The 24314-nt window shown below is 47.5% G+C and overlaps 1 protein-coding gene across 2 annotated transcripts in view; it reads right to left on the bottom strand.

The window, feature by feature from the left end:
- Positions 1-24314, bottom strand: part of Best2 (bestrophin family protein) — a 46201-nt gene that overhangs the window by 12978 nt on the left and 8909 nt on the right. Inside the window, exons 2-4 of one of the 2 annotated variants that reach the window (XM_017904312.1) lie at positions 15637-15747; positions 13355-13526; positions 9662-9791 (exon numbers count right to left, since the gene is read on the bottom strand). In XM_017904312.1, the coding sequence (XP_017759801.1) occupies positions 9662-9791; positions 13355-13526; positions 15637-15747 (413 nt within the window). Of the gene's footprint in view, positions 1-9657; positions 9792-13354; positions 13527-15636; positions 15748-24314 lie in introns of those variants that run through there. The other variant, XM_017904314.1, reaches the window with a different exon arrangement.

Here is a 24314-nt window from a genome sequence, read left to right as displayed (position 1 = left end):
GAGCGGTTCCGAGGGGGTGAAACGCGCGTTTGGGAGGACACGAGCCGACTTCGAACTTCCCGAAGCTTTCAGCCGATGCGACATCGCGATACGCGCGTTTCTGGCGCGTTTTGCCTGACAGCCAGCCAAGCACGCTTCACGTCGACGCTTGGCGCCGGTGAAACTGGACTGATTAGGAAATATCGGCGCGTAATTAGAAGCGGGCAAGTTTAAATCATTGCGGGCACACGCGACCACGCGATGCGCCCTGAGTGTCAATAGACCTAACTGCCAAAGAGAAAATCGACCTGTCCACGCCCGACTAGCGAAGGCGTGTACTAGTCGCGGGCACGTGTGTCGATACCGATAGTCACGATACCGTACGTCATTAACGATTTCACTATCATCGAACGACGAAAGGTCGATTGGTGAAATTCGTTTGAACCTTTCACGGTCCCCAGGCTCTCGAGAAGCGAGAGTCGCATCGGCGGCGATCAGGATCGACGCGGGTAGATCGGATGCTCTCTTCGTGTTCCATAAACGATGGTTTCGCGCATTATTCGCAGCCAGTAAAGCACCACGCCGATTCGACTCTTGCTCGTCTTATTCTACTCTCTCTCGCCCCGCATTCCGCGACCGTGTTGCTCTTGACGATTTCGAGCGAAGGTTCGCAAACAGCTGTAAATTTCATCCTCCTATTTAGACGAGCGTTTTGACACGCGACACTTGAGATGCACTTCTTGCGAATAATCGAATGCCAACGATGTTGTTTCAAGCCGTTCTTTCGTACCTCTCTGACGCACTCGGTTGGATAAGCAATAAAACGAGCAACGGCAAACAAACGCGAAAATACAATCGGTTTACACAGATGCGAGGCACCGGATATCGATCGCTCGATCAATAACGCTCCGTTCACGTGATCGAGATTTCGAAATCGACGTTCCAATCCAATTTACCGGATCTGTTATACGATCGCGAGCTACCATGCACGAGCCGACGAGGTTCCGCGAAAGCGCCGAATAATCAGGAGACTCGCATTCAAAGAGAGAGGCGACCGGTTTCTTTTAGCTCTTTTGTTCTCCTCGTCCGAGTTTGTACAGACAGGGACCGACCTTCCGCGAGACCGACCCCCTTCAAGGACATCGGCCAGCGCATTTTCCGGCATCTCAGTCGGAAACACCGTCGTGGAGGAAATCAGGCCGACCTACGCTCAAGAACGCGTACGAGCTCTAACTGTTCGCGGATGATAGGTCAAGGAAGCTGAGGCAGGAACCATCGGTGTTCCGTTAATTTTCGAACATTATCTCGATCGTTTCCGCGGATCGCACTTTTTCCCTGGATCCACGGTTCGAGAGGCAACGACTTTCCAAAGCAGCTCTATCGCGCGTGTTAAATCGGCGGGAACGTCGAATTGTCGCGTTACCGGCTCGTTACCTGGTGCACTTCCGTTCCCACCGGCAGCCACCGTGGTATTCGCAGCATTGTGTCGATTTTCCACGCCCGTCGACACCTCTTAAATCTCGCGATCGTAATCCTCGTACGCAGATCGCGCGATAGGCGAGCGCACACGCTCCCCCCGAACGAGTAATTATTTTCTTGCGTACCGAACGGGCGCCGATCGGTCGACATAATACCGGAGAGAAACTCTGGTCGGGACAATAATTCGTGCTAAATATAGGCAGCGCGTGCGGCGTATTACGGTCGACCGAGAGGACGATGGATGCGACGGGGATCGGCGCGTACGCGCGCGCGCTATGGGGACATCGGATCGGCGCGACGAAGAAGTGGCAGAGCAGAGGAGGAAACGGGTTTTCGAGTTTCTTGCACGGCCCCGTCGTGGCCGATGAGGACGGCCACGATGATGACGGCGCCGATCTTCGAGATAATGATGATGATGGCTCGCGAGCGCGCCACCACCGCGACTCTCGCGAGTCGAAACCGCATCTATCGCGAGCCCGATATACCCGCTAGTCTAGCCAATTACCACCTGCAGCCAGAGATAAATTAAGGCTCTCATTATGTCTGGCTATATTTAACGTCGCCTGCATTCGTATCGTATCTGCTAGCGGCCTTAACCGGTAGCCGTTTGCGAACGCGTAGGATCTTGCTTCTAACGACGAACGGTAGGATTTTCAATAAAACCGGCCAGGTCAACGTATCGTGGACCGGTACGATTGCGTGTCACGCGAACGTAAACCGAGCCATTTCGCTAAAACGTGCATCGAAACTGGCACGACGATCATTGGCGAAGCAAGGTCGTTGAGCGCCAGGATTAATAGGGTACGCTATATGTATGGAGGCAACGTATGCAACTAATAACGTACCGACGACTGCGATAAATCGGTGAATGTTCGAGAACGCGTCGGGGAAGAACGCGAGAGGCGCCACGGTAACGGTGAAAATCAATGGCAGCGATGAGAGGTCGCGACGTCCGACCGAGAAATCGGCAGGAGGACGATGAAGAATCGTGAGACACATGGTCGACGAAGACCCTTCGAGGAAACCAAAGACACGTCGGTGATTATCTCATCAAACGACACGGTATCGGTATTTCAGATGGACTATAATTACCGGCGGGTTATTTTTATGCGGGTACGAAGAGGAAGGAGAGGGAGAGAGATCGGCTGGCGGAGGAAAGAAAAAGCAACGACGACGAAGCAGGTAGTCAGAAGGAGCCTGTTGTAACGTCCACTCGCCTGGGCTCCGGGAATAGATGGTAAACTACATGGCGCTGGTCCGGTCGGCGCGTACCGCGAGCAAAACGAGCAGCCCGCCAAGAGGGAAAAGGAAAAGGATGAGGAACTGGCGCCGGCGCTCCGCGTTTCTAAGCGGTCTCGACTCGCTTCTTGAAAATTACCCGGACGCACGTGAAAATTGCCTGGCGGCGCGAGTCGAGCCGTTCGATTTACGCTGGTATGACGACCCAGCTCTCGATATTCTTTCCAGCCTGGTAACGTCGTAATTTCCAACACACCGCGATAGCATCGGATTCACGAGGAATTGGTACACCCCGCTAATTCTAATAAGGTCGCGCGGATCTTTCTCGCGCCTGTCGCCACTTCCACGTTAATCGATCCGCGATCTTCGTCAAATTCCTCTTCGCCGAGGATCGCTAGCGATCGTTAATGTTCTAAGATTGAACCAAGAGTAAACGATCATTTTTCAGTCTCGCGGCAACCATCGAGACACGGTTGGTCGAAACGCGAAGGTAAGGTTAGAGATAATCGACGGAATGTTTTCCACCCGCTGATACGAGATTCCGTGTCAGCGGTGATTTGCATCCGCGTCTTTCGCAAGGTTCTGCAAAAGTCAACGACCATAACGGTTACGTTGCGATGCGACCGGTAAATAGAATCGTTTGCAATTTAAGCGCTCTAAAATCAGCTGTACGCACGTTTTCGTACTGTTACGCGCGGAATACTCATTGCAGTTGTCGAGGATCGCAGTCGAGGCGTAGTCTACTTTTTCCTCGGTGTGTTTCGGCAAAGAACACGACCGAAACGTTATAAATAGAACATTGCAATGTTTACCATTTTTGAAATTACGGCTAACCTTCTTAGTATTCCACGTTTCTGATAAGCGCCATTGCCTTCCAAACAGCGTTGCGGTTATTCACGAATAGCGATTTGTCCAAAACATGCTATTCGTCTTAGGCAGGATTAAAAAGGGAACATGTCGCTCTACGTCACGACAGCATTAACATATCGCTAAAAAAAAAAGGAACTACGAACGAGGAACAGCGTTTTCGAAAACGCGACCCGCGAATCGAGCGTTCTCGTTCGGCCTCCAACTTCCTCGGCTTCCAAGATCACGGCTAGGTACCGATGTTTTATTTACGGGATCATAAATATCGGCGTAATTCGTCGGAAGGACGTAACAGCGCAAAATCACAATTACGTCTGGGTGTTACCGACCGGCACGTTCGATGTCACGCATCCGAGAGTGGCGTTTGCAGCCGCTGCAAATACTGTCTCCTCTTTTTTTTTTCTCAAAGCCGAGGGAACGCGCTGCATTCTCGTTGCATGAATTATTGATGGAGATCTCACGCGAAGATCCGCAGCGTTTTGTTGTCGGGACAAGCTCGTTTCCAGAGTCGCCATGGAACGGATTTGGATCGTCTTCGCGAGCTTCTTTCACCGCGGCACCGACGGCCCGACCGCGCGTTTCTTTCGCCAACCGTGTGCGTGATGCTAACGTGTTCACGTGTCCGCGAAGATAATTCCACGGAAGGATCGTTTCTTGCTGTCGCTCTCGTCACTTATTTCTCCGGCCACGGGGAGCCGATGGCATGCTCATGTTCATGGAAGATTCGCGGAACCGGCGCCTGAAAAATGCGTGCTATTTCTAGTCGACATGCACATCCTCGCCGCCGCCGATTGACAAAAACCGCGGAGATTCGAGTCTTTCTTTTGCATCCCGAGAAACGGCTTCTTTCTGCTTGTCTACGGATACCGTAAGCGTAATTGTGAAAATCGCTACACGGGGACGACTTTACGAATCGCGTTGAATCAACCGACGAACTTTTAAACCAGAATAATTTAAAATACCGCCGTATGTAGCCTGTAATTGTAGTCGAACGTGCAGAATAAATTTTCTGCAAACGTCTTCGAACGAAACAATTTTTAAATCTCGAAAGATTTATTGTATATTCAAATTTTAAATTGCAAATTCAAATTTGCAATGTATAAGACTATAGATTTGAACTTGAAATACAAATTTAAGAAATATATTCAGGTTTGGAAAGTTTTGTTTCGGTTTTAAATTCGATTTGGAACTTCGGAGTTAAATTTGAATTGAAAATTGCTGATTAGATTAAGAAATATGACTTTAAAACTACTGCCAGATTAAACTACAGTTTAGTAACTGCGCGCGCTTCTTTGTTGGGTGTTAAACCAGTATGGCGAATCGACCGGTACGATCGTCACGTGTGAATTGTTCTGCGTTCCGTCACGATCTTTTCGTTCGTTAAACAAAAGAAATGTATATCTATAGTGGTTTGTTCTTGCTACGTATGTATCCAAAGAATGTAGTTTTCGAGATAATTTTTGTCCTAGTAGTGTAAATAACTAGAATTGCGATGTACGTAGAAACGCGGTAAGACAATACGACGATCTATGATCCGTAGCATACGTCTCAACATACTTCTATCGGGATATTTTGTGCAAATAAAACTGACATAATGACTATATCATGGATAGTGAACACTTAAACAATAATTCATAAGATTTTCGAACGATGTTCCGTATTATTTTCCGACGAGTGAACGGGTGACGACTGTCCTATTTACTTTCACATATACCATATCCTAGAATACAAGTGTCTTATCGATTCTAGATCACGTAAATCTTGAATATATTACAAAAATGTGAACGTTATTACAAAGTACGAAAAGTATCATATCGACGAAGATTATACTACGTGACTACGAAATATTACGAAAGTTCTCGATCTAATATACATCGAAGAGACGACGTAGTGCGGAAAATGGTAGACAAGGACAACGATAAGGTTGTGGCTTCTAATTTATAATTAAATTGTGTGACCATCGAAAATTCACATATACCCTACCAATATTCGAAACTCGTATATGTTCGTCGCAATTTAACGATGAAATCGACAAAGTGAAAACGATCGCGTAAATCTAGAATATATTAACAAAGGATAAACGCTATTGCGAAGTACGGAAACTGTCGTATCGACGAAGATTATAACACGTGACCGCGAAATATTACGAAAGTTCTCGATGTTTTTACCATCGTTGAGACGAAGTAGTGTAGACAATGGCAGACAAGGATAACTATAAGGGTGTGGCCTCTAACTAATAATTAAACTGTGTTACCATCGGAAATTCGGAAATGCCTTACCCATGGTCGAAACACATATACGTGCGACGCGATTTAACGGTGACATCGATAAAGTGAAAACGATTCGTGTAAATCTTGAATATATTACCAAGGGGTAAACGTTATTACGAAGTACGGAAAGTGTCGTATCGACGAAGATGACGTCACATGTCCACGAAGTATTACGAAAATTCTCGATCTTTCTAGCATCTTCGAGACGAAGTAGTGTCAACAATGGCGAACAAGAATAACGATAAGAGTGTGGCTCCTAATTAATAATTAAATTGAATGAGAATCGGAAATTCGGAAATTTCTTACCCATGTTCGAAACTCGCATACGTTCGCCGCGATTTAACGGTAGCAAGGATAGAGTGCAAATGATCCGCGTAAATGTGGAATATATTAATAAGGGGTATCGCCATTACGAAATACGGAAAGTGTCGTATCGTCGATGATGACGTCACAGGACCGCGAAATATTCCGAAAGTTCTCGAAGTTTCTATCATCGTTTAGACGAAGGAGTGCAGACAATGGCGGACAGGGACAACGATAAGGGGGTGGCTCCTAATTAATAATTAAATTGAGTGAGCATCGGAAATTCGGAAATGTCTTACCCATGTTCGAAACTCGCATACGTTCGTCGCGATTTAACGGTAATAAAGACAGAGTGAAAATAATTCGCGTAAATCTGGAATATATTAATAAGGGGTATCGCCATTACGAAATACGGAAAGTGTCGTATCGTCGATGATGACGTCACAGGACCGCGAAATATTCCGAAAGTTCTCGAAGTTTCTATCATCGTTTAGACGAAGGAGTGCAGACAATGGCGGACAGGGACAACGATAAGGGGGTGGCTCCTAATTAATAATTAAATTGAGTGAGCATCGGAAATTCGGAAATGTCTTACCCATGTTCGAAACTCGCATACGTTCGTCGCGATTTAACGGTAATAAAGACAGAGTGAAAATAATTCGCGTAAATCTGGAATATATTAATAAGGGGTATCGCCATTACGAAATACGGAAAGTGTCGTATCGTCGATGATGACGTCACAGGACCGCGAAATATTCCGAAAGTTCTCGAAGTTTCTATCATCGTTTAGACGAAGGAGTGCAGACAATGGCGGACAGGGACAACGATAAGGGGGTGGCTCCTAATTAATAATTAAATTGAGTGAGCATCGGAAATTCGGAAATGTCTTACCCATGTTCGAAACTCGCATACGTTCGTCGCGATTTAACGGTAATAAAGACAGAGTGAAAATAATTCGCGTAAATCTGGAATATATTAATAAGGGGTATCGCCATTACGAAATACGGAAAGTGTCGTATCGTCGATGATGACGTCACAGGACCGCGAAATATTCCGAAAGTTCTCGAAGTTTCTATCATCGTTTAGACGAAGGAGTGCAGACAATGGCGGACAGGGACAACGATAAGGGGGTGGCTCCTAATTAATAATTAAATTGAGTGAGCATCGGAAATTCGGAAATGTCTTACCCATGTTCGAAACTCGCATACGTTCGTCGCGATTTAACGGTAATAAAGACAGAGTGAAAATAATTCGCGTAAATCTGGAATATATTAATAAGGGGTATCGCCATTACGAAATACGGAAAGTGTCGTATCGTCGATGATGACGTCACAGGACCGCGAAATATTCCGAAAGTTCTCGAAGTTTCTATCATCGTTTAGACGAAGGAGTGCAGACAATGGCGGACAGGGACAACGATAAGGGGGTGGCTCCTAATTAATAATTAAATTGAGTGAGCATCGGAAATTCGGAAATGTCTTACCCATGTTCGAAACTCGCATACGTTCGTCGCGATTTAACGGTAATAAAGACAGAGTGAAAATAATTCGCGTAAATCTGGAATATATTAATAAGGGGTATCGCCATTACGAAATACGGAAAGTGTCGTATCGTCGATGATGACGTCACAGGACCGCGAAATATTCCGAAAGTTCTCGAAGTTTCTATCATCGTTTAGACGAAGTAGTGCAGACAATGGCGGACAGGGACAACGATAAGGGTGTGGCTCGTAATTAATAATTAAATTGAGTGAGCATCGGAAATTCGGAAATGCCTTACTCATGTTCGAAACTCGCATACGTTCGTCGCGATTTAACGGTAATAAAGACAGAGTGAAAATAATTCGCGTAAATCTGGAATATATTAATAAGGGGTAACGCCATTACGCAGTACGGAAAGTGTTGTATCGTCGACGATGACGTCACATGACCGCGAAATATTCCGAAAGTTCTCGATATTTCTAACATCGAAGGGACGTAGGTGATGCAGAAAATGGCGGATAGGGAGAACGATAAGGGCGTTGTCGTGTAATTTATAATTAAATTGTGTGATTATCGGAAATTAAAATATGCTTTACCAATTTTCGAAACTCGTATACGTTCGTCGCGATTTAACGGTAACAAGGACAGAGTGAAAACGACCCGCAGGAATCTTGATTATATTAAATAATAAAGTGTAAGTGTGTGAGTGAAGTGAAGTGTGATATCGACGAAGATTATACTACGTGATCGCGAAATATTACGAAAGGAGCCGATCTTCCAAACATTGGATATACGCAGTAGTGGATAAAATGGCGGACAAGGACAACGATAAGGGTGAGTCGTCTTATCTATAATTTAACTGCATGAACATCGGAGTTTCAGAAATATTTGATCAATGTTCGAAACTCGCGTATGTTCGTCTCGTTTTAACGGTAACAAAGACAGAGCGAAAACGATCCTCGCATTCCTTCAGGGTTTTCGAGTATGAAAAGAAAGTGTCGAAACACGAGTTTAGAACGGCGTTAACGATTTGAAACAAGTGTGTAAATAACGTTTCTATCACAGGCGTACAGTTATAGATCTGCAGGCAATCGTTTGAAGGTTATGCGTGACACATAGCTCAATTTCGATTAAGTAACGGTTTCAGCGTGCAAATACAACACCGTTTATCATACAATGGATCCATACGAATTACTTATTAGGGACTAATTGTAATTCTACCGGGAATGCCAAAAATCTTCGTGTCTCTCTCGTTTTAGAATCGATTCTCGTACTTTTGTCGTTAAATCGTCCTTGTTACCATAACAGACGCTTAAACGTGTAGGAACTGGCGTGTGTGTTAATTGGCTATACGTCCTTGAAGTGGCAATAATCGGCAAGGAAGCACGGCGACCGAGCCGAATCGTGCGTCCGCTTCCAAATTATATTTTTCGCTCGGCTCATAATCCTTTAACGGTATTGTCGGTTAATCCGCTTGGGTAAATCTAAATCGAAAATCACGATTCATCGATCTTCATCGATGCCTCGTGGCCGAATCTGCTTGTCACTCAACGTGTAGATACAAACTTAGTCAAAACGCTTAGCGATGAATAACAGATAGGATCATTGGCATAGAAAGTGAAGTAACGATTTAATACCGCGTGTCAGAAATAATTCTTACGCAACGCGTTCCAATACGCATAGACATGTATAGCTAAGAATGGCACAGATACCATACTTAAAATAAATAAATAAATAAATAAATAAAAAACAAAAATAAAAAAAAAAGGAAATGAAAAATCAACTGTACTCGAGCAGGGATGGAATATATTATCGATCATTCTCGCGGCGATATTATTTCTTTTTTCGTTTTCAACGCGTTACGACAAAAACGGCTACACTTCCTCGTCGCGTTTTAATACATCCGCATCCCACGTTCGGTTCCGTAAATAGCTCGCACAGAACCAGCGAAACGAGAGTGTCTAGAAACGACACGCGTTTCTTCCTCTCGTCGAATAAAAGAAAGTAAAGCGGTCTTGGTAAAATGAACGGTAACTCACTGACCAACGTCTACGATGTGCTGAAGCGTCGGAAATCGTCTCTTAACGCGCAACGAAATCCTCTGCAGCGTAATGACATACGCGAGCACCGCGTATCTCACGATGTTTCTCCTCATCAGTCTGCCCCTCTCGTCCTGCAATGTGAAAATATTTCAAAATTATCGCCTCGAGCAATCCCTTCTGTCGTTCCCGCTACACGCAACGTAAGTACACGCAAAACGACGTGTACTCATGCGTGCGCGATAATCTTTTTGTTAATGGTCGCGGGAAAAACTTAGGGCACGATTCCATAAATCATCGCGATACACTTCTTAGGGGGGTTAAAATCGTTTCACCGATCTAGACGAAATACTCTTCGAAAATCTGTCGAAACGTAATGCAATTTGGAAAAATGAAAAAATAAATAAATAAATAAACAAAGGAGAAAGAGAAAATTCGAGATATCGTTCCATTTGGATACAATTTTATCGAATATGCGATCGGATAATAACAGAACAAGCGTTTCCTTCGTTCTCCACCTCGCTGTGTCTGTCAAGGTCACCGAATGGCATTGCAGGAATGAATGGAAATCGGTATCGTCCGGACAAGGCGCTTCGCTTCGAAAATTCGTTTCCGAGGCCGCAACGAATGCCGGACACGTTTCCCGTGTCTTGTACACACTTTCCCCTTGTTCTTTTGGCCCGTGATCGCGAATCGTGGCCGGTTTCGAGCCGATTCCAATATTAATCGGAGAAAAACCTCACGGTGGCGCCTGCCGGCTATTTTTCCTTTCGTTTCTGGCCAACGACGCGCGCGCATTTTGTAATCGTTGCTGCGTTTTGTAATCAACGGCCATCACCGGTAAACGGTCGCGCACGCCTCGTGGAATGTCAATTTAGTCGGAAATCGGAGCCAACGGTTCCTGGATCGACGAATTTCCACGCGTTTCGACGAGAAAACAGGCGAGAGAAGGAAACGAAATACAGCGTGCACATCGCGAGCGTTTTCGAACGGAACGATAGAGCTCTGCGAACGATCGGTCTTTCCCGCCACTGGACGCGATCACCGTTGGCAATCGTGGTTGTCGGTAATCGTGTCGGTAATCGTTAATTGGACGGCCGGTCGATCGGTTGGATCGTTACGTATGTGGAACACGACGAGATTCAGATGAAGCATTTTGAGGATCGAGGCACGTCTCGTCCGCTCGATATAATGCATGCAACGACCGAAGAAAGTTTGTCGAAACTAAAATTTTCGACCGGCTAATAACACGTGCACGGTGAACGTTACGGCGTACGCCACGTGCTGATTTAGAACGATCACGGGCCGCGCTCTAGAGGAAGAAAGTCGGCGAACCGAAAACCCGAGGAAACGCGATTTATACCCGATTAATTGCTCGTACCGAGCGTGTTCCGCCATCGTTTCGACATCGGCCGAACGTTTCATTCGCAACTCTTGAATATCGAATTACGCTTTCTTGCGATTTACTTTGTTAATTACGAAATATGAATGGCCGTAAATTATCCGTGCACGCCGGCTCGCAGCCTTTCGTGCGATTAAAAAATTCGCTTTTTACATTATCCTCGCTCTCAAAGTCTTCTCTATCGTAGCCTGTTCAGCCACGTGAAAAAAATGGGGTTACGCCGCGTTCCTTAAGCAGACTCTCCTTTTTCTTTTTTTTTTTTTCGTTTCTTCAACGACTCACAGTTATAGACTAATTAGTTTCACCTTCGTATAGGTTCTTCGCATTCATCGCCCGAAGCGATGCTACGTTATCAATCTCTTCCAGGCATTTGAAACTCGCGCTGGAATCCATCTGAAAGGTTACTCCGATCGGTGGACTCTAAACGAGCTTCTGTCCACTTTTTTCCCATGTTTCCCTTTTTCTTTCTCACTCGGATCGATCGATCGATCCTTTCTGCAAGTGCCAGGGATCAGTCGAGGACGAGGACGTTTCGCGCGCGTGCACGAAAACTCGTGACCATCCTCGTCGGTTTCACCCGCTTCCAAGTGCGATCCGTGTTTCGGTAACGAACAGTCGGGGTCCTTCTTCCCCCTCGATTTCGTCCGCTCAAAAGGCAGAGACGTCCCTTCTTCCTCGGAATGCCGCGACTTAACGTCGCGCGTGTAAAAATGCACGGCTTGGCAGCTTGAAAAGGATCCTCCTCACGAGGGAGAAGGTGGGAGTCGAGGCATCCTTCTCGCCTCGGGGCCTGAATTCCAATTAGATTTCAATGAAAGGCACAGCCCAGAAGCTCGTGCTGCCCACTCGCCGCTGCTCATTCACAAATCCGATACTTTGCGTTACGTGACTACATGACCGCGGCTCTCTTCTACATACGTAGAAAACTACAGTCCCGTTCCATGTCTCGAGACCTTGTCTCCGTTCGCTGTCGTGCAGAAATTCAGCAACTGCAGCTGCGCGAGCTGGGTCGTGTCGCGCGCTCGTCGAGTATGGCACTCGTGTAACTCGAAAATCGAAAGCTACGACGCACCTCGACTCCGTCGCTCGAACGTCTGATCCTCGTCCGGTCGTCGAAACTCGTACCCTCTTCCAAATCCTCGAGGTGTATAACGTCGCGAGCGTCGTTCTCGAGGAACGATGCAGAGGAGAGGACACGTGGCGAAAGGAAGGATTGCACGAGGAAACGATTCAGTCCTTCGACGCTGGATCGACTCGTTCTATTAATACGACACACCGGTAGCCAGCGGGAAAACTTGCAGCCAGTTTCGCGACACGGTATGCGTTCGCCAGTTTGCAGCTTGGGTGGCGCGTTCCGCGAGCCTGGAGTTCGCGGAGCGCTAACAGCGATGCAGTCCGCGGCGAGCAACGAGGACGGACGCAGCTCTCTTGCTCGCGAGGTGTGCACGACGCGTAGGTTCGTCCTTCTTTCTTGCTACGATATACGATTGCACTTTCACTCCCGACATTGTGTCATTGACCACCCAGCTGGAAGATCGTTCCTCGACGAATTCGAGGTTCGTCTTTGACTTTGCCAAACTGGTCGCCACCTTGGTGGCTGAAGCGAGCAGAGAGAGAGATAGAGAAAGACACGCGCATGGTTGTCGACTGGAGAGATCCAAGCGTGGAAACCTCGATCGTTAGATAACGATGAAGTAACGCGGTGACTCGGATTTCGGGTCGATCGGAGGTACCGCGCGCTATACCTATGCCAGGCAGGCAGGCAGGCAGGCAGACAGGCATGCAGCGTTGGTTCGTAGGAAGGAACTTTCGTTATCGGTTCAGACGCGATCAGAGAAAGTAACGATAATGGGCGGCAATTTCTCGCAACGCGTGCTGCGTGTCGCGAGCGAACACGTGTGCCAGGAGTTGGGAATCGCGTGCCAAGGGTCGCGCGAACAGCGTCCCGGGAAACAGGCCGGTCTGTCGTGGCCGGCTGTCCGTTAGGAAGACAGACGCAGAAGGAACAAGAGGATTCGCTCGCTTGCCAATTATGGGATGATCGCTCTTCGCATTTTTTTTCGCTCCTGGGCGTGGCGTGACTCCGAGAGCTGGCACCTACTTAGGTTAACGACACCGAAACGTGTCACGGCAATTCATTAGCGTAATGAGACAAACGCGGCGACGACGGCTACTATCCGTGCAAGGCTACGTTTATCGTTCTTTCCCGCCGTTTCTGGGAACGCCGTCTTCGCGTATTCCCTCTCATTTCGCGAATCACCTTCGAACTGCATTTCTTTCGGCGGTTATACTTACGTTACCAGGAATCGCTGCGCTGATAAACAGGGCCAGATTGTCGGGCCAGGGCAGCAGCTTGTATTGCTCCCACCATCGCTTCACCACCAGGCTCACGTAGAATCCTAGCACGAACGACATCGGTATCGATTCGCTCGAGTTCCCGAAGTAGTACCTTATCTTTTCGAAGATTCTGCAACAGACCATCATCGCGAGACCTTATTGAACGTGAACCGACATTGGAATGCCCGAGGTCTTCTACCTTCTCCCTTCCTATCCCGTTTCGAGGGAACTGCACGATTCGTTGGAACGAGCAATTAACGTGACACGACTCGCGAAACGAATCGAACGTTCGCAAATTGCGTGTACGCTTAAATATTTGTTTAGTATCACGCGTGGCGGAATTCTTGTACCGCCTCGCCTACAAGTGGAGCAAGGTTGAGGTGATACCGTCACCCAGCGAGATACCACTACCGGTCTTATGTACCGGTAGCTCGCGCTAAATGGGAATTTCCATCGAGATTTCGCGGCTGCTCGCGAAAATTTGCTAGCGGCTCGTCGTTCTCTATTTTCGGCGCTTCGCGTAACCCATAACGATTTTCGATGACAGCAACCGTGGTCCGAAGGTGCACGGATTCGAGTCTACCGCGTTTTCGTCCTAACATGGTACTCGGGTTAGTAAGAGAGGAATTTACGTTGTTGCGAAAAGCGAATATGACCGGTTGCGAGTCGGAGAGTTTAGCGAATTAGATTTACGAAACACGCGTCAGCAGTTAGAGCATCGTAAGGTTAATGCACTTGTGTGGACTCAGTTCAATGCTTTCGTTGCCATTTGATCTCGAGCTCTATTTACTCCGGCAGATAGCCAAAGCTGTTACGTAAGTTTTGACAAAATTATCGCGCAATTACGAGAAGTGTAAGAAACTCTTCAAGGGGTAATCGAGAATGTTAAAAACCAGTGCAAGAAAATTAAAGAAATTTAAAAAATCGAAACTCCAGGAATACAAATTTTACAAGTCCGAATCGCAGAAAATTTCCAAAATGGAGGACAAAAATTCGACGCTTCTCCGTAACTTTCGGAATCGAATGGACGAATAGATTCGAGAAACGGTATACCGGGTGACAATTTCGATTGTGTCCAGATGACACTAAAAATGCTATTAAAAGGGCAAGATTTACCGCTGGAAACGGTTAAAATATACGCTCGGGCAAGTCTTTATTCCCGTTTGGCGTATCCCTGGTATGATTGTTTGGGCCGGTCGGGCCTAAGCCTTACAGGAACCGGCCCTACGGTTCTAAATTTAGACCGTACGAATCGAAGCGGCTCAAAGGAGGGTCTTTTTTAACAACCGCCAGCCCTGCCATCGCGCTTCTTCGTTCGTTTTTTTATCCCGACGTAAATAACAGGTTACGTTTTTATGCGTTTTTTAATGCCGACCCGGGACGAGTCGCCGGCACATTCCGTTGCACAAAACGCGGGGCCCGTGCAGGGTGGAACAATTTTATTTACGAGATCCGCGACTTAGCCGATGCACGTATATCCGGAACAGAGACGTAAAGTGTCATTGCTTACGGACGCGTCCGCGAAGAATCGTTTTAACAGCAACGACGTCTAGATCTCGGCGTCCTCGACCATCGACTTCCGGTGGCGGTCTCCGGCCGCTATCAGCGTCTGCCGAATTAATCGACTCCGTCGTTAAAAATTCAATTTTATTCCCGACGATTAATGGCTGGCCCCAGTTCGGCGACCATTTTCCCGCTTATCGTGGCAATCGTAAAACGATTCGCGTAACAGAGAACCAGCGATAAGGGGGGAACAGGGGGTCGCGTAACAAAGAGGACGACGACGTTAACGGCGATAAAACCGGGTTGTCGTAAATTCGTCGATGTTCGCCGATGTAACGTAATCTCGATCCTATTCGCGAGAGGCTTTGTTGCGAGACCAAGGTCGATGTCGCGTGGGTTTGACGACGCGAGGATCGCGGTTATGGCAGCTGATATCCGCGGCTAACGTCCGGCTTCGTCTCGATAAAACGGAGAAGGTGCCACGGGTTATCGAGTTGCTTCCCTTTCGATTCGAAATATTGTCACTCGCGAAACGTTGGTCGATGATGGCCCTGTCTCGTCTTCCTTTTTCCTCGAGAGGTGAGGAAAGGAAGTTCTGTTTCGCGTATTTATCGATGCGTCTTAATTCCAAGGAGATTCGCCGAGTTATCGCGTTATTCGCGACCGGTTAAGGCTTCAGCCTTCGGACCAGGCTCCACCGCGGGAACGTATTCAAATGAACGTATTCATGTACTCACACCCGCTGCTGCTCGTTCAGCGCATATCGATATGTTAAATTGATGAGGTAGTAGACGAACAGATAGGCCAACAATTCCCGCCAGATTAGCTTGTATACCGAGCCTCGCCATCTGTAAAGAAGAAAAAGAAAATGACATTCGATGAAACTAGACGCAGATCTCGCTCGCATCATCTTTGTAGCTGTTAAGTAATAATCGTATTACCGGTGACGTCATCGCGAACTCACTCGCGTAGGCGTAGGCGAATTTATCGTACTCGTTTTCTTCAACCGTGTCATTGTCGCTGTTAAATAACAATCGTATTACAGTTGACGGTGTATTTTTATTGTTCGTTAAATTTATCGTAGCGATTGTAGGCGAATTTAAACCATGTTCGTTTTTCCGAATCCTATCGGTGTGCATGCGCGTTAAACAATCGTCGAATCGCAATTGACGTCATATTTTTAGAGCTCGACAAATTTGTTGCAGCCAATATAGATGAATTTCTTATGCATTCGCCTGCTTCGATTATATTACTGTCACTGCTGAATGGTAATCGTATTACAATTATTGACGTCACATTTTTGAAGTCCGATGAATTTATTGCAACGACTGTAGGCAAATTTAACGAACTCTGTCACTGTGAGCACTGCAATTATCGATTCGTGCAATATCTACATAAATATAGTATAGATGACAAAAATTAAATTAGCGGGACGAACAAGAATAATTTTGACTTTTTCGATGTTGCCAGCATTGCATAATCGTATTACCATCGAAGTTGTACTTTCGTATTCGTATTTTCGCGTATAGACGAATTCACACTCGTCCGTTTCGATCGCGTCATTCGAGCCGTAAAGTGGTGATCATAGTATCACCGACTTCGTAATTTCAGAGTTCAACAAATCCATGCTCGTGAGTATAGGCGAATTTACACGGGTCTCTTTCAACAGATTCGACCGATTATCTCGCGTTTGTCTACGGAATGGCTATAATTCGCGAGATGCCGGCACGTCGCGTGCTTTCTTTGGCTCGTGCCCAGGGGTTCGGAGATTCGCGTGGCCGGGTCGTTCCACTTTTAATTATCCCAATGACGCGGCATTTCTGCGGAAGAAAGGCTAGCTGTGATTCGTTCCGATAGAAGAGACGATGCTCGAAAACAAAAGCAAATGGGTTTCCTTTTCGGTGGTCAGTAGATCGTGACGAAACACGAGTCGCTTTCGACGACTGCTACTGTGCCTCGTTTAGAAATTAGACTACGGCGAATGGAATGTCGCGGCGCGATCATGTTTTAACGATAACGATTAGTGTCGATCGAGCTACGAGCGCAGGTATTTGGGAATTTTTGACTCCAGATCGTATGTGTGTCAGGGTTAGAACGTTTTTACGAGCCCGGGTACACTGAATTCGCAATATTTTCGTGTCGAAACGCTGCTGTGGTCCCTGTATTTTGCGTTGCAAGTGCACGCTTCTGGATTCATTGTTATTCGTGTATTTTACGGCATCGTTAACGTTGCCGGGGAGCATCGTCGGGAGATATAATTGCGGCAGGCACGTTGGAATGATCGAAGGACAGTGATACCGAAGGTTTCGTCAATACCAATCGCGAAGCGACAATGACTTTAAATTCAAATCCCGCAGCTGTAGATAGCGCGACGAAACGTAGTGCAAACGAGGCCAAAGTGAAAAGCCGTGGATCATCGACGGCCATCCACTGGTATCTACATTGTTGGGCCGCAGGCTCGCAGGTAAACCACGTTTACCCGTCGATCGTTCGAGAGCGCCTCTCGCGCGGCAAAATTGCGCGAGGAAATTTCATATCTCGCGAGAGAACGTGCTTTATTAACACTGGAACTCCCATGGAAGAAGAAAGCTATGTAAAATCACCTAGGATATCCGGTACACTGAAAGTACCTACTCCATCCCGGTTTTTACCCGCAAAGCGGTAACAAGCGGTACAATTCGATCGTTGATTTCTAATCGCGTCGCGAGACAGCGAGAAGATCTCAAGGAAATGCCGTCATAGCGATCGATCAACGCGCGAGGTTCCTCGAATAACTCTCGAAATTTGCCTACAGGCCTGAGGGCCCGAATTCCACGAACACGTTTCCATCGGTGACGAAACGCTCTTGCGTGGAGCCCTATTAATCGTTTCGGAAACTCGGAGAGGAAAAAAAATTGCTGGAAATGAGTGAAAGTATAGCGGTACATTTTATATCCTTCCAGGCTCGAATACGCCGAATTCCGATGTTCCACGAACACGTTTCGAAACTTCATAAACAATACTAACACACTGATAGCGCGTATGTCCCGCCGGCCTTCTGCGTTTCGCAACAATTTCGGTCGGAGATCGGCGAAGTTGCAACTAGCGACTTGGTTACGCAATTCCGTAGATACACAGGGATGAGAAAAATCGCGTCGTCTATGAATATCGCGTTAATATCTTTATTTGTGTGTCAGTGGGTCATGGTAGAGAAGCATTGTCCCACACCATTCATACGATGCGCGACCGCACGCCCGTGAAACCCCCACGTGTGCGAGTGCGTGGCGTTGCACGCGTTACGCGGCGTCGTCTCTGCGTACGCCGGCCATTACGCCGGCACGCGAACCGATCGATCGCGCGTAGATCCCGCACGATATTCGCCACTTTGGCCCGAAATTCGAAATACTCGCGTTTTCCGTACGAGTGCTCGGTGGCGCCTTTTGGTGGTTAACCCTTTCGCTACTACGGGTGACTATAGTCACTGGTCACGAGGCGCCATCTACCATCGACGGATGACTATAGTCACTGACCACAAAAATTGAGTCAAAAATTAAAACAAGTGCTCCCGTTCTAATTAACTCTCTTCGCAAAGAATTGCAAGCGCTATTGCGATGATCGGTTTTCCTTTTCTTTTTCTTTTTCTTTTTCTTTTTCTTAATTTGCGTAATGTTTCCATCTCTGCAAAGAATTGCAAGCGCTATTGCGATGATCGGTTTTCCTTTTCTTTTTCTTTTTCTTTTTCTTAATTTGCGTAATGTTTCCATCTTTAGCACGGCGCTTCGTTCTAGGGGAGGGACTCTGTAGCGATGCTCACCGTAGCGAAAGGATTAACGATCCGCGGATCCAACGAAGATGATAAACACGCACGTCAAACACCCGAATGATCATTTCGTTTTACGACGAAACGACGGTACGGCGTTCCTTTCGCGTGTCCAAGTTAAATTAATTCGCACGCGAGTGTTATGCAAAGCGCAACAACGTTATTATATAGTTGCGATCCTAGGAACTCGTCCGCAAATGATCATCTGCCTCGGATTCGTTTTACATGAGTAAGTAGCGTGAAATAATCAGGGGAGTCGGAGATGTTTTTTTTCTGCTTCTGCAAATCATTCTTCGATCGCGGGATCGATACTGCGGCGCGTTTCCGGTGTACCTACTGGCTCGTGTCGATCAAGATCCACGCGAACGCGAAGATTCTTCGATTGATTTATGAAATGATACATAATGATGTAGAAGGATGAGCGTAATTAAGTAGACGACCCGATGGCGCTGCATACTTAATCGCGCCGTCGAACATAATGTTTTGTGCATTGCGTCATCGACCAATGACGATTCACGCGAATTTGTGCGACGAATCGCGAAGATCCTGTCCCGTTCGGTCGTCCAGCAACTTGTCACCAGGTACGAACAACGCGAAACCGCGCTCAGGATGTTTTCCTCAAAGTGCGATTCGCATAATTCTTCGCGAGTCAAACGAAGTGGCGCCAGTTGAGTGAAAAATGCGCGATCTTTGTATCCTCCAACATCCGATGTTATAAATATTTATATCGCACTGGGAATTTATATAATCGCGCAGCTTCTTCGAAGGGGGACCTATTTATCAAACTCGAGTTTCGAGATACCTTAAACGTTCTGCCCGGCGAGGCTAAGGATTCCGCTTACTTTGATATCCCCGCCAATTCTTAAAGCTAGATTCACAAAGTGCCGCCGATATTATTCTTTGTCATTGCAGCGTACGCATTGTGCCATTATTCCATATCTCTCTCGCACTCGTTCAGTCCCCTTCTCTCAGTCGTGTTCTCAGAAGTCACCCGCCCAGATAATCGTCCAGACACGGTCCCACGTTGCGAACGTTAAAGTGGGCATTAACGTGCCTGTATCTCCACCACGCTAAATGTAAATCGACCCGTAGTGTATTAAAATATAGCTAATTTTCTTCGGAAAGAAAAACGCGGAGCCTTTGTACCGCAAATAGAACACACTTCGTCTCGAGTACTTTAACGCTTCTCGAACAATCTCCGACTGGTTTCCGAACCCCTCGAGAGTACCACACACCTTTCCAAACAACGGACCCGCTCTTTGCCTCCACCGGAGTTCATCTCGCCCTGTTCCGCACGCAGGTCGTTCCATTAAAACGCAAAAACAGTTGAAATTATTCCGTCGTGAATACGGATGTCGGGAGCGGTGTGCTCGGCTCGTAAATTTCGTCCGCAATAAATTCAGATCCCCTGCCGGTTGGCATTTTTTATCGACGTCCCGAGATTCCCGGGGATGCAGATGGGAGGAAAGAAGACATTGACGCAGGTCGTAAAGATCGACGTTCGGGGCGTACAGTTAATGACGCGTATGCGCGAGGAGCCGCGGTGAATGGGCGAGGACCGCGTTACGGCCGACCAAGATGTCGAGCATTTATGCAAGATCGTTATAACGTAATGCCTTGGCGGTGATTTAGCTTGGGCGCGGAATCGTTTCCTTTTTAGTCCTTTCTCCACCGCCTCGACCGTCGCGCGGTCCCAGCACGCGCGAGATCTGGCCATGGCGCGAGTCGGCGTGCCGAGTGAGATATCTCTCCGAGTCCCGAATAAAGCTCGAGTCGCATCGGGATCGGCCTCTCATCCCTGCAAACGCCACGGACGAAACGCGTTCGTTGTCCTCGCGATCTTGATTCCTCCGGTTACCCTCGACGTGGGAAGTTTCGACACGTTTGCAACGTTTGCGCAACCACGTCCGCGTTGGCAGAGAAATTTGGAGCGTCATTTCCATGCCCAGTTACGTTACGGTTAACGGTCGCCGTAATCGCTTTTCCCATCTCGCGAGGAACGCGGTTAGACGCGGAGGGCACTCGCGGCCAATTTTCAGACAATCATCCGGCCAGATCTTCTATAATTAGCCGGTCGTTTTCAAGCGCTTAATATATCGGCGGTCAGAGACGGCCAAAGACGCGTAGGAAGCGAGCAGAACCGCTTTCGTATCACCGCGGAATGTTAAATATCGCTGAAACGTGAGTCACCGTCGCGTTGCTCCGCTAACTAGCCGACAATGCTCTACCTTCGCTAAATCGAGTATTTATCGTCGCTCCGCCATGTCCGTGGGCTCAGACTGCGACAACGTTTCGCGAAACGATCTAGATCGCGACGACGGCTCGCTGCTACCGATTTTTCCGCGTATACTTGGCCGGTAATAAACTTTCGTTAACTTACATTGCTCGCGGTGCGCGTACCTCCAAGTGGAAAACTGTATGTCGCTTGACGCGTTGATGGCGGAACGGCTTACGTAGCGCGGAGCAAATGCGGCTATTTCGCTGGGTTACGAAATAATTACACGCGAACGTGGAACATCGTCCGAGACGAGCATTTATTCGAAAACGTTCTTGAATAATTTTACGACCGATTCGTAGATCGATTTATTCCTCGGATCGTGCGTTCCAGGGGAACCATCAAAGGGTACCATCGTTGGATATCTGTCTGGGTTCCGACGACAGGCGAATTGTATCGTTATTCGCACTCGAGGTCGAGTGTTCCAGGCTGCGGAAAGTTAGATCGACGAGAAAAGTGGCGATGATGAAACGACAATGCGCCGTAGAACGAAGGTGTCCCGGTAAGAGGGAAATAAGGAGCTTGATCCACGCTCCTGGATGGCGTAAAGTAACGGTCCACCGGTCAAGGCTCGCCAAGGCCTTTTATCGCTCATGTCGAACAGACAACCACGTTATACTTCTACATCCCGCGATTTCGTTTCTTCCATCCTCTCTCTCTTTTCATCCTACCCGATCCTCGATATACTTTGCTCTATCCACGCGTGCGAATGTCTCTAGGGACGCTCGTGGAGACGCGTTACGTCAGCCTGATTTACCAAGTGAGTCGGGTTGGCGCGATACGAAAGCGGAAGTGAAATTACAACCACGACGCGGATCGCTGAAACATGGACGAATCTGCCGTTTCATCTGTTCTCTGTCGTCCGTGTTTTACGAACGCTGGTGAATTATTTATGAATCGCTGCGGGAACTAGTCTTAGATGGCTAGATAGATGGGTCCAACGCAGATGGGTTATCTCTGGGATTTTCGAGTAACACCATTGCTGTTTCGATCGTTCGTGAATTTTCGTTTCCGGACGTTGGTGCTTCCGATCATGTTTGAAAATCGTACACCGCGACATGCTATGCTTATTCGTGGACAGAGATATCCGTTTCCTCTCGCGTTCCTCATGGTCACGGTCATTGGAGCCTGAACGTACCCTCCCTGCACCGTCAAAATGCTTCGATAAACATTTTAACCAGGATTTTTTATCCGACGATTTCTCAGCGATTTCCTGGCGTAAACGCTTCCGAGAAAGAAATCACACGGACCTATTGAAAGGAATTCTCGATAAAACGTTACACAGAAACCTCCGCTCGAAGGATCGTTGCATAATTGCTTGTTTCGACGTTTAATCCACGGTACGAATAGCACGCTTCCTGCCATCTTTACGGCGCTGGATCGACGACTCAAGGTCCCCCTCGTGGTTAGATCCGATCGAAATGTACTTTACGACAGTTCCTTGCCCCATCCTGTACATCCGACGTTGAAGAATAGTTATCGGTTGACTTATGCTAACGCGTGCTTCGCTGCGACGATCGTCGACTACGTATTCCCTTGTTCTATCGTCCAAAGTACGCTTAAGCGATCCTATGAACGCTTGGCTCGCAAGAAGCTCGAAGCTTCTGGTCGGGACAAGAAAAGAGCTTGGTGGAAACGAGCCTCGCGGGATGTATAAGACGAACCATCTACGGTTCCAAGCGGAATGCGATAACTAGTCGAACTCCTCGCGACTCGTCGGCCCTATCTTTTTTATTCCACCCATCGCATCGCACGAAGACAATGCCGAGGAAGGTGGATCCTCGAAGCTCGAAGGGACGATCCACGGCTAGGGCCGGGCTATCTGACGGCAGCACCACCTTCTTCCAGGCGTTCCCGGTGATTTATGGATCGTTGAAATCGCCGCTCAATGCATGATTTATGGAGTTCCCATCGTGATGGCCGTTCGAGAGAAATATGAATTGTGTTCGGTGCCGATTTACGTGAGCCTTTGAACGAGCCAGACGCGACCGCTTTGAAATATGCGGAGCTATTCATCGAAGGCACGCGTGAAAAGGAATCCGTGAGACGCGAGAATTTTTGCGATTGCTCGGCTTCGTGTCACCTATCCATTTCCACTCGACCGTTCATCGAGACTTTATTCACGATTAAACGAAATTGCCCGACAATTAGGTAACAAAGCGTCGCGACGGGTAATCGTTCGGGTTAGGTAACCCGATGGTTCCTACGTATCATTGCAGCCGATTTCAAGTGCAATGATTCAACGCTGCGATCCTGTACCAGGAAGAGAACTCATCCGCCTACGAGCGTTGCGGTCGGTCTCGTAACGAGAACGAATCTCGATAAGCATTGTTACGAAAGCGAACTCGGAACAGGTGTTCGAAGAGCTGATACCGATGTACCAGCTATAGGTTAGCGAATGGTAGAGGCGTACTTCGATCTCTTTTAGTGTACCATCACTCCGGCCTTATATCACGCTTGTCGGAAACCAGCCTACGACCATGCTCGATCGACCATCGCTTACATCTCGGATAAAATCGTCATTCGTTCGACACACTGGACAATAACTTCTAACCAGGCTCTTCTTTTCACGACAACCGACTCCACGAGGTTTTAGATTCACTAGCTCCACAAATGGAAATCCGATTTCGTTACGAGGATATAGAAGAGAAAACACTGTTGCAGTAACACGACAGAACTTTCGAGAGGATTATAGGATTTGATACAAACGAACGTTTCGTCAGGCTGATGAATCAGGCGTTTTCTCTCGCGCCGCGATATCCCGAGATATCCCGAGATCATCGCCAAGGTACGAGATGTCGCAGGGTACGATAAAAAAATTCCGACGGAGAAAAATTAACGATTTGCGGTGATTTCCTCCGCGTCCTCCGAGGCACCGGCTCCTGTGTTTCTATGAAAGCGATCGCGGAAGTACCATTGCGCGGCTGGTTTACATAAGCGCGGCGGAGGATTAGCATCGACCATTTGGTTGCTAATTAATCGCATTGCGAGGAAGAACGCCGATTCGACTGTTGAAAATTACGCTCGCCTGACCGACAAGGCCTGCACTCGATGCTTGAGAATCACGCGAGAAACTCGTACCATCCGACTGTTTGTATTGCTAATGAGTTTATGCCACTTGATGAACGTTCCTCGATTAACGCCAGCAAGGCAAATCGAGCTGATCGTTGATAAAAGGAAGAGATCCTGTAGATCTAAGATCCCAAGTGTTGGCGCTGCTACGGAAGATGAAGATGTCTTCCTGTTACAGCACGAGTGTCGTCGAAACTGGATGACTCGCAGAAATTTTGGCAAGTAACAGGGAAGACGAGTGGCTCCATCAAGTTGACGAGTGGTCGTAT

This window comes from Eufriesea mexicana, unplaced genomic scaffold, assembly GCF_001483705.2.
Source record: "Eufriesea mexicana isolate 0111107269 unplaced genomic scaffold, ASM148370v2 scaffold2839, whole genome shotgun sequence".
Taxonomy (NCBI): domain Eukaryota; kingdom Metazoa; phylum Arthropoda; class Insecta; order Hymenoptera; family Apidae; genus Eufriesea; species Eufriesea mexicana.
The sequence above is the reverse complement of the archived record's forward strand: the minus strand, read 5'-3'. Positions and strand labels throughout refer to the sequence as shown.